At 48.6% G+C, this 15,536-nt stretch overlaps 1 protein-coding gene across 24 annotated transcripts in view; it reads left to right on the top strand.

The window, feature by feature from the left end:
* The window catches only part of SLC25A37 (solute carrier family 25 member 37), a 37,311-nt gene that overhangs the window by 9,875 nt on the left and 11,900 nt on the right, over nucleotides 1-15,536 (top strand). For 3 of the 24 annotated variants that reach the window (XM_036240924.1, XM_036240918.1, XM_036240926.1), the window contains one exon: nucleotides 12,988-13,063. The exons of 4 other annotated variants lie outside the window; for them this stretch is intronic. Coding sequence is in view for 5 of the 20 variants with exons in the window: in XM_036240912.1 (XP_036096805.1) it covers nucleotides 1,103-1,180 (78 nt within the window). In the remaining 15 variants the exon portion in view is untranslated. Of the gene's footprint in view, nucleotides 1-151; nucleotides 326-1,027; nucleotides 1,181-10,178; nucleotides 10,314-12,987; nucleotides 13,069-15,536 lie in introns of those variants that run through there. 17 more of the 24 variants (XM_036240928.1, XM_036240922.1, XM_036240930.1 and 14 more) reach the window with 12 other exon arrangements.

The raw sequence follows: 15,536 nt of genomic DNA, 5'->3' as shown, positions 1-15,536 counted from the left end.
TAATTCCAGACAGGTGGGAAGGGCCGTTGTCTGGTTACTGTAAGGTGTTATGGTTTCATATTCATGCTTTCTTTCTGAAGAGAAGACAAAACATATTGAAATAGAGAGAAATCCCAGCAGCAGCTTGGTTGAAGCAATTGTTACACAACAGGTTTAGGAAACTTGACCATTGTGGTCAAGTTGGGGGCTGCAGCTTCGTGTCACTGAGAGGACTTCCTCTGAGACCACCAGCCTTTGGAAACATTGGACACATCCAGTGGGAGACTCAGAGAGCTGTGGTACCCTGAGGTCTGGCTGGCAAAGCCCCTGACCCTGATCTGTCATGGTAGGCCCAGCTTTTGTTCCCTGGCGTGGCCATAAAGGCTACATTGGAGATGCACCTGTGGGTGGGGGCTGGGGAAGGGTATGTGAGTATCAGGCTGATGCTGGTGTGGAGGCCTCTGGAAAGGGCTCCAAAGTGGGAGGGGGGAGGGGAAGGCCCATGAATTTAAGTCCGAGTTCTACCATTAACCAGCTTTGAAACCTTGGGTGAGTTGTTTCTCTGGTATGGTGTCTCCTAGAATAGTATCCTTTATTTACCTACTTGATAAGGCTGTTGAGCTCAGGTGGGATCACATTTGTGGGTTAACCCTTAACATGCCCAGCTAATGACAGATGATTTCAGAGGCATTATGCATATCAATTAAGAATAGAATGGGTCAGGTTAGCAGCACAGGTGCTGGGGCCAGACTGCCTGGGTGGCACCTAGTCAAGTTACCGAAACCTCTGTGTGCCTTATTTTTCTCATCTGTGAAATGGGGTTAATAATAGTACCCATCTGTTGCTATGGAATTAATTATGACACACTTAGGGTGTTAAGAATAGTGTCAGGTACATGGCAAGCACCCAAATGATTTTAGCTCCTGTCATCATTTCTAAAAGTCTTACTACTTGAATGCCTGGTTATGCTTGTGTGTTGCTGTTGCAGTTGTATATTGCAATATTTTTGTATTGTTTCAACCTATATTCTGTCATTCAATCCTTTTAGTTCTCCTTTGAAGGTGGGAAAAGGCACGTACTGTGTCTCATTTCATAGGTGAGAAAACAGCTACAGCAAAATGACATGAGCTGGAACTCAGCCTCTTTTTGCTACACCAGTACTGAAGGGGGAGAATGGAGGAATGGAATCAGGTGGGAACAAGTAAGTGAGGTGCCGGAATGTGAGCTCATATGTTTATGACTGCAGAGCCCTTGAGCTGGGTTCTGAGAGAGGAGGTAATGGGGCCCCAGGCATTCTTGGGAGGGAGGCTCTGGAGTGGAGGGAGTGCCAGCAGGAAATCAGAGTAGGGCATGGAACTTAGGGCTCTAACATACAGGTAGGAGTTTCTTGGTCAACTACTTCAGTAGAGAGAACAAGGGGATGATAACAAATGGTTGTTGCCATAGGGTATTTTTGGCACTGTCTGGCTTCTCTGCTATTGTTCCTTCTCATTTTATCAGTGGTCAAAATTGGACTCAGTATAATGATTTGAGTTTGGACATGCCTGAGGATTCCTTTCCAGATCATAGCATAAGAAATGACCCATTGGAAAGAGCACTAAGTCAGACTTCCTTGGTCTGCTAGGGCTGCAGTTTTCTCTTCCTAAGTAGGGAAGAGTAACAATGCCTGTCTTGCCCATCTTTCAGGCCACTTACTGCATTTAGAAAGAAAATGCAGCCAGGTTTGCAGTGAACATAGTTTAAAAATTACAAAGTTCTGTAGGTGCCAGGTCACGGTATTTTTTTTCAAACTGGATCCTGTTAAAGGGGTGAGGTTAGCTCATTGGAATGAAAAGTACAAACTCCTGTCCCAGGGATTCACTGCAGCTGCGTGGCCTTGGGCACTTAACCTCTCTCCTTACAGGCGTCTCCCATCTGTTGGGTAAAGACCAGGGTGCCGTCTACTGCTGCCTCTTTAGCCGGGTAATGAGCAAGAGCCAATTATACTGTGAGCGTGCTCAGAAATACATTTAATATTGATAATGTAGGTGAAGGGAGGAGCTACGTACAGCCACTGTGCTGAAGACCAGTGACAGACCAGGCCCCTCTCAGAGAGGACAGCAGTGTGCCCAGGGCACTTAGGGCCCAGTCATCTCTGTAGGGTTATTATTTTATATGCTCACTTTTACTTTTTAAATGAATCTGCCCTTTTGAGTGCTAGGCAAATGAGGCTGGGACATTCCCACCTTGGTCCCTCCTGTTTCTGTTTTCCTTGTTGGTTCTCGTTGCTGACATAGTAAAGTACGAGGGGAGGGAGGTAGGACACAGACGCCTTTGTCTTGGGTCCCCTGGTCCTTCTTTCCTCATGCCACCCACATTGAGGGTTTTTTTCTGGCACCTGGCCTTGGCCCAGGCCTGGCAGTGGGCAAGGAAGGTGCAGGATGGGTGTGGCAGCCTGCGTGGCCAGCCATGCTCTCTGGGGCCAGGCACATGCTGGCACTGTCTGTGACTCCTGGTGCTCCACTCCCTTGGAATAGAGCAATGTCCCACCGGTAACCGGGGCTGGCGAGAGCCTGGACTGAAGGAGCCAGTGGCTGGCTGATGATCAGATCCAAGAAGTCAGACTGGAGAGGAGGGGAAGCCTTTCCAAAGGACAAAAGATGCCCATGTTTGTGCAACTGTATGAGGGTGGAGGGCGAGCCCAGGATGTGTTTTAACTGAAGAACCAAGATAGTTTTTCCTTAGTCACTGTCTCCACAACTTGTTTGCTAGACGTTGGCTTGTTCGAGCCTGATTCATAGAAAAGTTTCTACTGAGCTCTGGCCAGGTTAGCTTAGCGGTTGGAGCATCGGCTGTGGACGAAGGGGTCTTGGGTTTGATTTCCAGTCAAGGGCACATACCTGGGTTGCAGGTTTGATCCTCGGCCTGGGCTCATTCAGGAGGCAACCAATTGGTGTGTGTCTCTCACATCGATGTTCCCCCCATCTAAAAATCAATGGAAAAATATCCTCAGGTGAGGATTAACAACAACAAGAGAAATATCTCTCCTGAGACAGAGATGAAAGGTATTTGCAAATGTGTAACTTCATCCCTGGTCTTCATTGAATGACTCAGTTAATCAAGGAGTGGGGTTAAGTGGGGATGTGACCACATGGGCAGGGCACCAGGGAGCCAGGGTCTCTCTTCACAGAGGTCCCCATCTGGCAGGGAGGACAGATCTGTGGATGGGATGTTCCTGTAGAGTGTGACGATCCTGTCCTCAGAACCCGAACCTCCTAGGAAGAGGTCCGGAAAGGGTCCCTAGAGGAAATAACATCTCACTGTTCATATGTAGAATGAAGGAGATATAGATGTTCATACAAAGCCATATAATTCTCTCTGTCCCCTGGAATGTCACGGCCTGTCCCCAAGGTCCCTGTCCATTATCAGGATACCTGCACACCCCTGACAGTCTGATTTTTGGGGTTCTGCTCTGAGCTTTCTGACTGCAGAATCCGCTGAGCAAGTTTTTGTGGTTTGGGGTTACCATCCCAGGGCCTCCCGGTGGGACTTCTCTCCTTTTCTGAAATGTCTTCTTCCCCTTGTTCTGAGAGTTTTATTCCCTGTTTGGCCACCAAACAACTATCTGGTGGCCTTCAGGAAAGCCCAGCCCTCCCTGGGTGAAGCTTTCACTGCTGAGCTGAAGACCAGAGGAGGGTGGAAAGGAAGAGGAAGGGAGGAAAGCTGTTACTTATGTCAAAGGTCTTTCTGCTCATAATTTGTTCTTAATTAATTGGTGACATTAGTGGCACATGCCAGCCGGAGCAGCTACGAGATAAATGGCTAAAATATTAAATGCAGCCAAGTGATCATGGAGGTTTAGGTATTTGCCTAGTGGCCTTTGCCAGCCCATGTCACAGTTTACAGGGTGACGAGAGAGCCTTGACAGACAGTACAGGTGACCTCAGCTTTGCGAAGAACAGAGCTGGATCTGGAGCCCACAGCACGGTTCTGGACATGCAGATTGGTGTGTCATTCCTTGTCACTTTTTGTAATCCACACCGGAGGGTATTTTTCCATTGATTTTTATAGATAGAGTAGAAGGGAGGGAGGAAGGGAGGGAGGGAGGGAGGGAGAAACAAAGAAAGAGAAACATCAATGTGAGAGAGACACATCGATTGGTTGCTTCCCGCACTACCCAGACCAGGGCTGAGGATCGAACCTGCATCCCAGGTATGTGCCCTTGACTGGGAATCGAATCCCAGACCCTTCAGTCCGAGGGCCAACATTCTAACAGCTGAGTCAAACTGGCCAAGGCTCTTTGTCACTTTTAAAAGTTAGCTGACCATTTTTCCTGCCCTCTCTTTCCTTTTCTCTGGTGGGGCCTCCTATGAAATGCATAGGCTTCTGCCTGGCTGGTGTGGCTCAGTGGTTGAACATCGACCCATGCACCAAGAGGTCACCAGTTCAATTCCCAGTCAGGGCATGTGCCCAGGTTGTGGGCCCAATCCCCATTGTGGGGCATGCAGGAGGTAGCCAATCAATGTTCTCTGTCCAGTGTTCGATCTCCCAGTCGATGTTCTATCTCCTTCTCCTTCTCCCTTCCTCTCTCTAAATCAATGAAGAAAAATAAAAAGAAAGAAAGAAATGCATAGGCTTTAACTTGGGCTTGTCTGTCAGTCTTCACTGATTCTGATAAAGGGCCTAAAACTGGTCCCTTGCAGATTTTTCTCCTGGCGCCTGTATCAGTCCAGAGTTTAGACAGATGACCCTGGATCCTGCAGCTTCTGGAAACTGAGTCCTGTTTCTCCAAAAGTCTAGTGTGGTGACCTGGGAAGAACCGGCTGACCCAAGGCCAGCCCTCTGTTTCTGCGTGGGTGGATTCCCTTGGCACAGGAGGTCTTTGTTACTAAGTCTGTTTGCTGGGTGTTTTAAGGAAGACATATGTGGGCCTTCTTCAGTGTTGGTAGACAGTGCTGAGCTGTCAAAATAGAATAGAAACAAAAATTTGATCTGGTTTAAGTTGCGCCACAGAAAATGCCTAGGCAGGGGAGAGGGGTTGTCAGTGAAAGGGTTAAAAACCTGAAGAGTGTGTGTGAGACTAGAGGGCTGTCTTAGAGTGTAAATGGTTTAAAAAAAAATTTCCCCTTGTTTCTTGGCTTCTCAATCACTGAATTAATACACATTATTTATTGTGCAGGCCAGGAAGGGTGAGGCTTTAAATGAACTTTGAAAATGACTGAAGATTTCTAGTTAGCTATTAGAGCTTCGAAAGTATCAGCTTCAGAGATGACTTTTCACTGTAAAAAAAAGTATAATAACAACTAGGAGTATATTGACAAGTTGAAATGACTCTTTCCTTCCAAAAAAAAATCAAGTTTTGGAAGCAAATGGAGAAGTTGAAACAGCAGTTTGTCATGATGGGGTGTGAATGGTACAGTTTTAGGTGGCTGCAGGGTCCATTTATCCTTACTCTGCGAGTGGGCTGGCCAGGGATGCTTTCCCTGACTTGGGAAGAATTAGTTTGTTTGCATTCATTCATTCGTTCATTCATTTATTTTTTAATCCTCACCTGAGGACATTTTTGCATTTATCTTCAGATAGAGCAGGAGGGAGAGAGGGGGGAAGATAGAGAGAGAAATATCGATGTGAGAGAGACACATCGACTGGATGCCCCCACACAACCCCAACCGGGGCGGGGGACAAACTGCAGCCAAGGTACATGCCCTTAGTGGGAACCGAACCCGGGATTCTCTGGTCTGTGGGCCAACGCTCTAACTGCTGAGCCAAACCGACCAGGGCAGAAGAATTTGTTTTTTTTGTTTTTTTTTTTTTTATCCTCACCCGAGGACATTTTTCCATTTTTTGTTCAGGTAGAGTGGGAGGGAGAGAGAGGAACAGAGAGAGAGAGAGAAACATCGACGTGAAGGGACACATCGAGTGGCTGCCACCCGCACGACTGACCAGAGCCGGGGACAAACTGCAACCGAGGTACATGCCCTTAGCGGGAACCGAACCCGGGTCTCTCGGGACCGCAGGCCGACGCTCTAACCGCTGAGCCAAACCGGCCAGGGCCAGAAGAATTTGTTTTAATAAGCTTTCCTTGAGTGTGTCTTCGGAGGGTCTTTTGCATTTTCTGATAATTCAATTGTAAGAAAGTTTCTGAAATTCTCTTTCAGATCCTAAAACTGAAAGTTACCACAGAGCTGGGCCTTTACGAGAAGCTGCTTGAAACTGGAAACATACCTGATCTCTGAGTAGCCAGAGTTTAAGGGACAGGGAGAAGCTAGGAATGGCCATGCTGGGATTTGTATTTGCATTTACGGGTGAATTATAATTAGGTTAAGACAGCCAGAGGCCTACTAACTGAGTGACCCTGGGAGAGACACGTCACTTGTCTGAGTCTCAGTTTCTTCATCTGTAGAGTGGCAAGATTGGATCGCAATTAAACGGTCTCCGAGGAAGTCTCCAGTTCTAAATTTCGGCTTCTTACTTCCCCACAGAGCTGTATAACTGCGGAGCGCCCTCTTTGGACTTCGGTTTAGGAGACACACTGGAGCCCTTGTAGACATGATTAGCACGACTTTGAATGTAAAGTGTAGACACATAAGCACTTTTTTTTTTTGAGGAGGAGGAAGCTAGGAAGACCCCTACCTGTACCTGTACCTGAGGCTCAGGAGCAGGGAGAGGATCCACTGTCGATATACCATTTGGGGACCATACACCCCAAAGTGCCTGACTAGAAATTACAGTTTGTTTAATTTTTTGAAACCTCCAACTACAACACTTAAGGATTGCAAGCCATTCATTCGGGCAATTCCAGAGGTGCTGACTGGCTCAGCCCCACCCTGGAATCAAGGGGAGGCGGGGAGTGGAGCAGATGCTTCTGGAAGGCCCTGTTTATAGCTTTCTGACTCCTTCCTGACGGGGACCTTTTAAAAGTTCACTGCCAGGAAGCTGAGTCATCGAGGGGGTCAGTCAGCAGCACAGATGGTGTTAGCCCAGATGCCTGAGCATGTTGGGGTAATGTTGGTGGGAGTGACAGGGTGGTCCCCATGGTTTGCGCTTCTTTTAGGTTTCACAACGAGAAACCTATTTCATCCACCTCATTTCTTCCCCCTCCCTTCTCCTCCATTCACAAATCCAGGGTAGGAGATCAGGACCAGACAGACAGAGGGTTTGAGTCGGCATGAAATCTCACCCAGGATTGCGGATCCCTGCCATTCCCCTTGGATCTAGTAAAATTTAAAAATGCCTCCCCACAAAGCTCATGAAATAATTTGTACCTGCAAATATTTGTGGGGGCAAGTGGATTCCAGAGGCCGGAATGCCGGGTCTCCAGGATGCTTCCTTTGGAGTCTTTCCCCCCAGACCCTGAGAATATCAAGCCTGGTGTTTCTGGTGTTTTATCATCTTTCCTGTTATTGTCTGGTATGAAGGGTGTGTGAAGAAAGCAGTGAGTGTCCCCTCCAGCTGTGACCTAGCCCTGCCTACATGTAAATCGAGCATTATGGAGATAACTGAGTAGTCATAGTTATGTTTGTGGGAAATCTGGCTTCAGTAACGTGGGGAATTTACCCTGGACACCTACTTAGACCTCCAGTGTTCCCTGAACTCTGGAGCCGGTGCTGACAGGGCTTATGTCCTTGTCTGTACCCTGGGTGGCAGACCCCAGAAAGTGGGGAGGTGCATCAAAGTTTAGAACACAGTCTGCATCAGGCCGTAGCCGTTTGGAGAAGGGGCTTTGAGCGCCTGCTGTGTCTGCCTGTGGGTGAAACTGAGAGCACCTGAGTCCTTGACAACTGGTGGAGTGCCAGTTTTGGTTAAAGCACAGCACTGGGGCTCTGAGCCCACAAATGGATGAGGCTGTCCTTTCCTTTGTGTTTCTCGGACTTTAATGGGAGACAGGCCTACAGACACGTCACCTGATATAATTATAAGTAGAGGAATGAGCAATAGCAGGCTGGCGACAGGGCTGCTTTGAAAAGTCTTTCTTCCCTGTGGATAATAGGCTAATAGTGGGGCATGCTTTAGAAGGTGTGGCTTCTGTGAGGGGTGTGGAAGCTAGTCTTTCATAAGCTGGCAGGACCACACTTGACTTGAGAACCAGCTGTGCATGGGTTTCTGAGGTGCCCGGCTCCCTGGGCCTGTCCAGGACGGATTCCAGGAGCGCTGTCGTCCCTAGCACTCGGCCCCTCAGCTGCCTGGCTCTGGTGGCAAGGCGATGCCTTGGACCACCCACATCAGCCCCAAGTCTCCCCCATTTGGCTGATTTTTGGCAGCTACCTCCATGTCTGAGCAACTGGAGTACTGATTCTGGGAAAATACCTTTTGGGGTGGCACAGGCCAATGTGTATCACTAAGGCCAGGAGGGCCAGTATATAGGAAAGGACAGGATTCAAACTCTGCATCTTAAGCATTTTTGTTTTCCGATAAAGCTTTGCCTTCCGACCAAGAGTCCGTGGGCTGACCTTCCAAGTGCTTCCTTCCAAGGAAGGCTCTGGAGCCAGGAACACCGTTGTGCCCAGGGGATCGCACTGCATGTTGGGGGCTCCTGGCTGCCTTCCCCCAAAACAGACAAACAAAAACTGAGAGAGAAAGGAAACCGCGAGAGTTCTTTGATTGTGACAGGATTTCAGACTATGAAACGCATGTGGAATGTACTGTTGACTAGATTTAGGATTTAAAAAAAATTATGGTGAAATATACTGAGCATAAAATTTACTATCTTAACCTTTTTTAAGTATACAGTTCAGCAGCGTTAAATACACTTACATTGTTGTGCAACTAATCTCCAGAACATTTTTTATCTTCTCAAACTGAAACTCTCTGCTTATTAAACAATAATTTCCTATGGCCCTTGCCCCCCAGTTCTGGCAACCACCATTCTAACTTTTCAGGAACTTGACTGTTCAAGTACCTCATGTAAGTGTAAGCATACAGTACTTAGCTTTTTGGATAATGTCTGCCTTATTGCATAATATTCTCAAGGCTTATCTGTGTTGTAGCAGGTGTCAGAATCCCCTTCCTTTTTGAGGCTATTTCACTGTACCTATATACCACATTTTATCAATTCACCTATGGATGCACACTTGGGTTGCTTTTACCTTTTTTTTTTTTTAAATTCTCGCCCTAGGATATCTTTCCACTGATTTTTTTCAGATAGCATGGAAGGAAGAGGGGATGGGGAGAGAAACACTGATGTGAGAGAGACACATGAATTGGTTGCCTCCTGCATGAGCCCTGACCTGGGTTGGGGATCAAACCTGCAACCCAGGCACGAGCCCTTGACTGGAAATCAAGCCTGAGTCCTTTCGGTCCGAGGGCTGATGCTTTAATCACTCAGCCCAAACCGGCCAGGGCTGCTTTCACCTCTTGACTTGTGTGAATAATGCTGCTATGAATGGGTGTACAACTGTCTCTGAGTTCCTGCTTTCACTTTGTTTGGTTATATACCCAGCACTGGGATTGTTGGATTGTATGATAATTCGATACCTAATTTTTTAAGGAACTTCTGTAAACCTAGGGGTTGTACCATTTTACATTTCCACCTGCAATGCACAAGGATTCCAATTTCTCCTGGAATTTTTTCTTTTTTGTGTGTGTTTTAAAGCTGATGTATAGTATTGTAGATCTATCTTCCCCCAATAAAACACACCCGCACACATTTTTGAAGGATTCATCCTCAGTTTCATAGATTTAGAATGCTAGAAGCCAAAAAGACCATTTTAGAGACAATCTATTAACTCCATTTATTCGTTCGACAAATATTTACAATTGTCGTGCCCTCCTGGGCTTACCTGCTGGTGGGAATTTGTGTTGCTGTCCAGCCAGGTGAAAGGGTTCTCAGAGTTCTGCAGGGATTCGGAGGCAGAGCTGGTGGTTAGTTTGGATTTTCTGACTGAGAACAGGGCTCTCTGCTCTGTCATGCTCACATACATTTAGGTGCACATTTGGTGGGGGATCAGCCTTGCTGGGAAAGGGAATCACACTTGGAAACATCCATGCTTTGCAGTGCCACGTGGATTAATCCCCCAGAATCCGAGGAACCTGCTGGCACCCTTGGGTGGAGCCTGAGTTCTGCCGGGGTGACCAGAGCAAGGGGAGGGAGCAGAACCCACAGAAGGCTCCCCTGCTTAGTGCCCGTGTGCAGTGCTGTAGCTCCTCTTGGCCCCATCTGTCTGTTTCCTACAGCTTAGAGGCCAGTGAGTCCTTGAACAGCAGGGAGGGTCGTCCCCACAGCGGTGGCCTTGTGAGAATGGGTGCCAGTCGGCAGTGGCAGGGAACCTTGGTGTGTAAGATGCCTGCCCTGGCCTCAGACTCCAGCAGCAGTTCAGGGTCCGCAGAACTGCCCTTGGCTCTGAGCAGCAGACCAGGTGAGTGAGCACTGTTGTCTTGGACCCTTTGTGCCTGTGTAAACTTGACACTGGTGATTTCCCTACCTCTCTAGCTGTTTCCTTTGTTACGTAACCGGGATTAGTGTAAGCGGGTCCTTTCGCATAGAAATGGCCAGGGAAGAAAGGTGACTAGGAGTGCGTAGGTGGGAGGGCAGAGTCCCTTAGCAAGTCCCCTCGCTTTCCAGGCTTCAGTTTCTCTCTGTCCAAAGGGGCAGTGAACCAGGGGGCTGCTCTGGCAGTCCTGACAATGACCCAGGTTGTCCAGTCTGTGTGCATGATGCTGGTGAGTTTGCTCCCAACGGGGCTGATGCTCAGGGAATGAGAGTTTCATGAAGGAATTTGAGTAAATGCGACATCATCCAAGGAATTAATTATTTTTTAAAAAGCATAAATAAAAGCAACAGCAGCTGTATGCCAGCTGCCAGGCAAAGGGCTTTTCCTTCATTATTTCCTTTAACCCTCACAGAGACGTTAGGAGATAGGTGCAGTTGGGAATTCACAGGTAAGGCAGCAGGCTCAGAGAGATGGAATAACTTGGATAAGGTGCAGAGGCAGGAGGAGGAAGCAGCAGAGCGGGGTAGAGATGGAGGTGGGGCCCCAGGGCCTATTTGCTGCCACTGTGAAATCGGAAGCCTCCTCACCTTTGCCTAGCCGCTTTCTGGTCAGAGGGAGTTGAGGTTGGGTCTCATTCCTGTCTCTTTCTTGTGAGGTTGTAGGAATTATGGCCCGGAGTCCCAAGCACCAGTGCCCTGTGGCTGGCTGGTAGTTTCCTTCTGGAACACTGGGGTCTATTATGTGGCTTATGGCCTGTCCTGTTCTGTAGTCAAACCTGTAATGCGATCCTTTGTGTCAAATGGCCATTTATCAGCAAGCAGGGGAAAACACCCACACTTTCTAGGCAACAATCAAGCTAGTTTGGGTGGTGGTTTTAATGAGATTTGATGGTTCAGGGGACATACTGGAGCCCTTCTAGAAATAATCACAGTAACGATGAATATTTATTGAGCACCTACTGTACTCACTGTACTAGGTGATTAATGTCCTTAAGTTTCCTTATTTGTCCATTGCAATTAGCATGTGAGATAGGAGTTTTTACAGATGAGGGAGCAAGCAGAAATTCAGAGTTTGGTTACTTTCCCAAGTGCATCCAGCTAAAAAATATAATAAGATTTTTATTGTGAGGAGGTGGAGGGAGGACAGGGGCTGGTCTTTGTGTCCTCGGGCCCTAAAATGGCCTCTGGCACAGAGTAGAAACTCAGTATGTAATTGTTGAGTGAATGGCTGAATTGCAAAGCCTAGGGGCTGAGCATGGGCTGGGTGGGAGGTTGTATGAGGTTTCTTTGAGATTCCATGATTGGGATTTCAGCAAAATATGGTTGAGGGATGGTCGGATGGGCTGGGTCTGGGAGTTGGAGCATCCCAAGATCCTGGCTCAGTGGGGACCAGCTCTGAAGCTTGGACAAGTCACATAACCATTTCCTTACTAGCAAAGCGAAGTTGGGGTGAAGAGGTTAGGAGGGTGGCCTGAAATCAAACAAAAGCCCTTAGGGAGCCCTACCATGCAAGACAGATGATGGCAGAGCTGCTGGGACTGAAGCAGGGAGCAGGGACCAAAGCTACTGTGTGGAGAATATTAGAATGTTCCTGATTCTACTCTTCTGCATATGGTAGGTATCCTTGTGCTCAGAGCTTCATATGCTTCTAGGGCACTTGTGTGTGGATTCTTGTATTAAAAGTTTGTTTTCCCATGTGGTGTAATGATGCTTTAGCGAGTTTACCTATGTGCCAGGAAAATAAAATGCTTTCGAGAATGAGATGTTTCTCCAGTTCTTCCTCTGACATCTTGTCCTTACTTGTAGGTGGGGTGTTGATAAGCCAGTGGCATGGACAAGGCTGCTGAGTTGGGGGAGGCCCTGGGGAGGCCAGGTGACTAGCAGTGAATGAAACCAGCCTGGCTGTTGAAATACTCCGTCTTAGCCTTTGGATACCGATGGAGTGCCAGCCAGGCTTTACGTCAGTGGGCAAATGGTTTCAATCTGGTTGGGCTAATGGTTCAAGCACCTTTCATGGAAAGAGAATGGGTTTGTGTCGAACTCGCCAGTTCCATTTGGAACCAGTGGCCAGGCTGACGACCAGAGATGGGAAACATTGAAGCCGTGTGACCTCCACAGAACTGTGCTTGTGACTGCAGTGGACCTAGACAGACCCCATCATGAGCTGCATAAGCTTAACCAGTGAGGATTTAGGTGACTGACATAGTTGAGCCTACTCTGTTTAGAAGGCGCCCAGGTAGATACATGACTTAGCGTGGTCGTAAAGGAAGTTGGAGATCGCCTGTGGATCCCTTCCAGCCCACCCTTTCGTAAGAGGTTCTGTTGCCTTGTGGTGAAGGGCATGGCTGCAGAGCCAGCAGCCTGACGACCCCATTCTGTCTTCACTCTGTGGCCTTGGGGGCCTCTGTGGAATGAACTGTGGCTTTATTTGTAAATGGGGATAGTTAGCTGCTAACAGGACTGTTTTAATTACAATTGTTTTGTGAATAGAAGCATTGGGGCTCTGGAGAAGCAAACTGGTTTGCCCAAGGCTACACAGGCTTTTAAAGAAATATGTTGTCTTTATTGATTTTTAAAATATGTTTTTATTGAATTTTTAGACCACACAGTTTTTGAGTTGCCAGATGTGGGACTAGAACCCAGGACCCCTGCCCCTGCTGGTCTTGCCAAAACTAGGTAAGGTGGGTAAGAGTGACAGCCGGTGGTTCAGGCTTCCCTTCTAGGCCAGTGCTTTGCCTGTCCCCTCCTCTCCCAGTGAGGTCACCAATCCCACCCACGAAACACGAGCCCTGTTACTTGGAGTCTTGGGAATTTGCCTACCTATAGAGCAGAAATAATTTAATCCTTGGGGCCACTGCAAACAGAGTGTGTCCTGGGTACACTGGGCCTGAGCCAGGCACAGATTCTGTCGTCCCTCCCTCCTGCTGTAGAATTTTCTGGAGAAGGAGAGGAGTGACCAGGTTTGGCTTCTGGGCTAAAGGAATGTGAAAATGGTTCAACCAAAGGCAGGGTAGTGAGCTGCTGTGCCCAAGGGTGGGGACGGAGACCTCAGTGGCGTGTGGCGTGATAGTAGCGTTGCAGGCAGCCACAGCTTTGGAGAAAGTGGACAGCCTGTAAAGAGACCTGTGGAGAGGGCTTCTGTTGCAGAGGCCAAAACCAGCTGCTTCCTCCCAGATGCAGGAGAGTCCATGGGTCTTGCTTACTGAGCAGCCCTTTATGACTCCCAGTGTCCTTTGCAATAGGTAACTGTGGAAAACACTTGGCTATAAAGTAAATTCCAAACGCCCTAGCAAGTTATGCAGGGCCTCCCATAGCCCAGCTCCAGCCTGCCTTTCTCCCAGCAATATGTATTGGTCATCTAATGCTCAGCCACTCTCCTGAGTCCAGGGCTCCCTGTCCATCTGTACCTCACTTCTGTGTCCCGTGCACGTCCCCTCTACCCCAGACCCACCAGCACATTCACATCCCTCCTTAACCAGACTGGTTCTCTTCCTCTCCCTGCTCTCTTGGCCTTTTTTTTTTGGCTCCAAATTAACACATGCACATAGTCAAAAATCTGCTAGTACAGAATGGATTGTAAAGACAGCTCCATTCCATATCTATTGCCATGTCTTCCCTCTGTCTGGGTACAGCTCAAGGGCCCCTCTGCCACCTTCCCGGGTCTGCTGTGAGTTGGGGTCTGACTCCTCCCACTGTGGCCTATTTATTCCCAGACGTGGTGTTTGGTGCTGGGCTTCTTCCCTGTGGGTTTTGGTTGTCTTGATAAAATTTGTGTTTTCTACCAAATTCATGATGAAAGCTCTTCACTTTGTCCCTAGAAACAGCAGTGTCCCCTGATGCCTGCCCCTAATGAGCTCTGAAGGTTTCAGGATTGTGTGTGGAGAGTTCATGACAGGTGTGCCCTTTGCAGCCCCACACCTCAGAGGCGGCGGGTGACAGAATGTGGGAGTGTGGCTGGTCTGTTCAGAAGGGCGCGTGTGACTTCTGACATTGGGTCCATGGGACACAAGTGCAACGGCTGAATGAACAGCCTTGATGGTTTGTTCTCAGTGCGCCATTTTCCCCCCTCCTGACTTCAGAGTGGCCTGGAAGGTGAGGGGTCTGGAACTCCTGGAGGAGACAGGGAGGGACTTTGGCACCGATATGATTTAGCTACTACCCTCATCTGTTCTCTGTACAGGTCTTCTGCCTGCTTTTCTCAGGAGCTGGCCCTTTGCTTGCTCTGAAGTCATGGTTCGCAGTGGGGGCTTTCAGAACGTGCGGGCCTGGAGCTCCCTGCACCCATGCCGCCTATTCCGACACGTTGTCGCTCCCTTTACGGGGGAGGAAAGGACTGCTTTTGAGGAGTCATTTTTCTCTCACTGATTCCTAACCATCAAGAGGATCAGGTTTTCCTTTTGATTAAAGGAGAGAGAGAGAGAGTAGATTCTCTTTGTGTACATTTTTGCCAGTTGGAGATGTAAAGTGATGTGACTTGGAACTTTGAACTTGTGAATACACTTCGATGTGTCTCAGCGTGCTTTGGCTCCCCTTGGAGGATTTCTGCATCGCTCCCATGCCGGAGTTTGTGTGTGGGGATGATGCTGGGTGGTGTCCTGGTGCCTCATTTTGGATGACTTCTGCATGTGTTTTCAAAGGGCCAGGCCGTGATTGTTGAAGCACCACGAGAAGTCCATCTTCTGTAACGGGTGTCACAAGGGTGCAGTTTCCGAGTCGCCGCTGGCAGCTCTGAACTCAGTGCTGCAAGTTTTCTGTGCCTGGTTCTCCTCGGTGGTGTGTGTGCCTCCAAGGTTCTGGCACGTGAGACAGGGCTTCCCAAGCCCTCAGTGAGGTCTGTGGCTTTATTCCAGAAGGCAGTCCTCTCCCCACAAAGCACTGTGCCAGAAATGCTTCTTCCTCCCAGCTTGACTGTGACCGTGGGTGGTGTCTCAGTGAGTGAGGCTGCGTGGGAACAGTGCTCTCTTGGGCTCAGTGCTCTCTGCCCTGGGGGGCTGTGGGTGGGAGCTGGGGTGTCATCAACAGACCCCAGAGCAGCGAGCACACAGTGCTGTGGCAGGTGGGCCACAGGAGAGCTGCTGGCCACGGAGCTAAGGGTGAGGCTTGTGGCTGTGGATAGGGGCCGGGGGTGGGCTCTGACATCCGACTTAGA

Source organism: Molossus molossus, unplaced genomic scaffold (genome assembly GCF_014108415.1).
Source record: "Molossus molossus isolate mMolMol1 unplaced genomic scaffold, mMolMol1.p scaffold_m16_p_4, whole genome shotgun sequence".
Taxonomy (NCBI): Eukaryota; Metazoa; Chordata; class Mammalia; order Chiroptera; family Molossidae; genus Molossus; species Molossus molossus.
The sequence above is the reverse complement of the archived record's forward strand: the minus strand, read 5'-3'. Positions and strand labels throughout refer to the sequence as shown.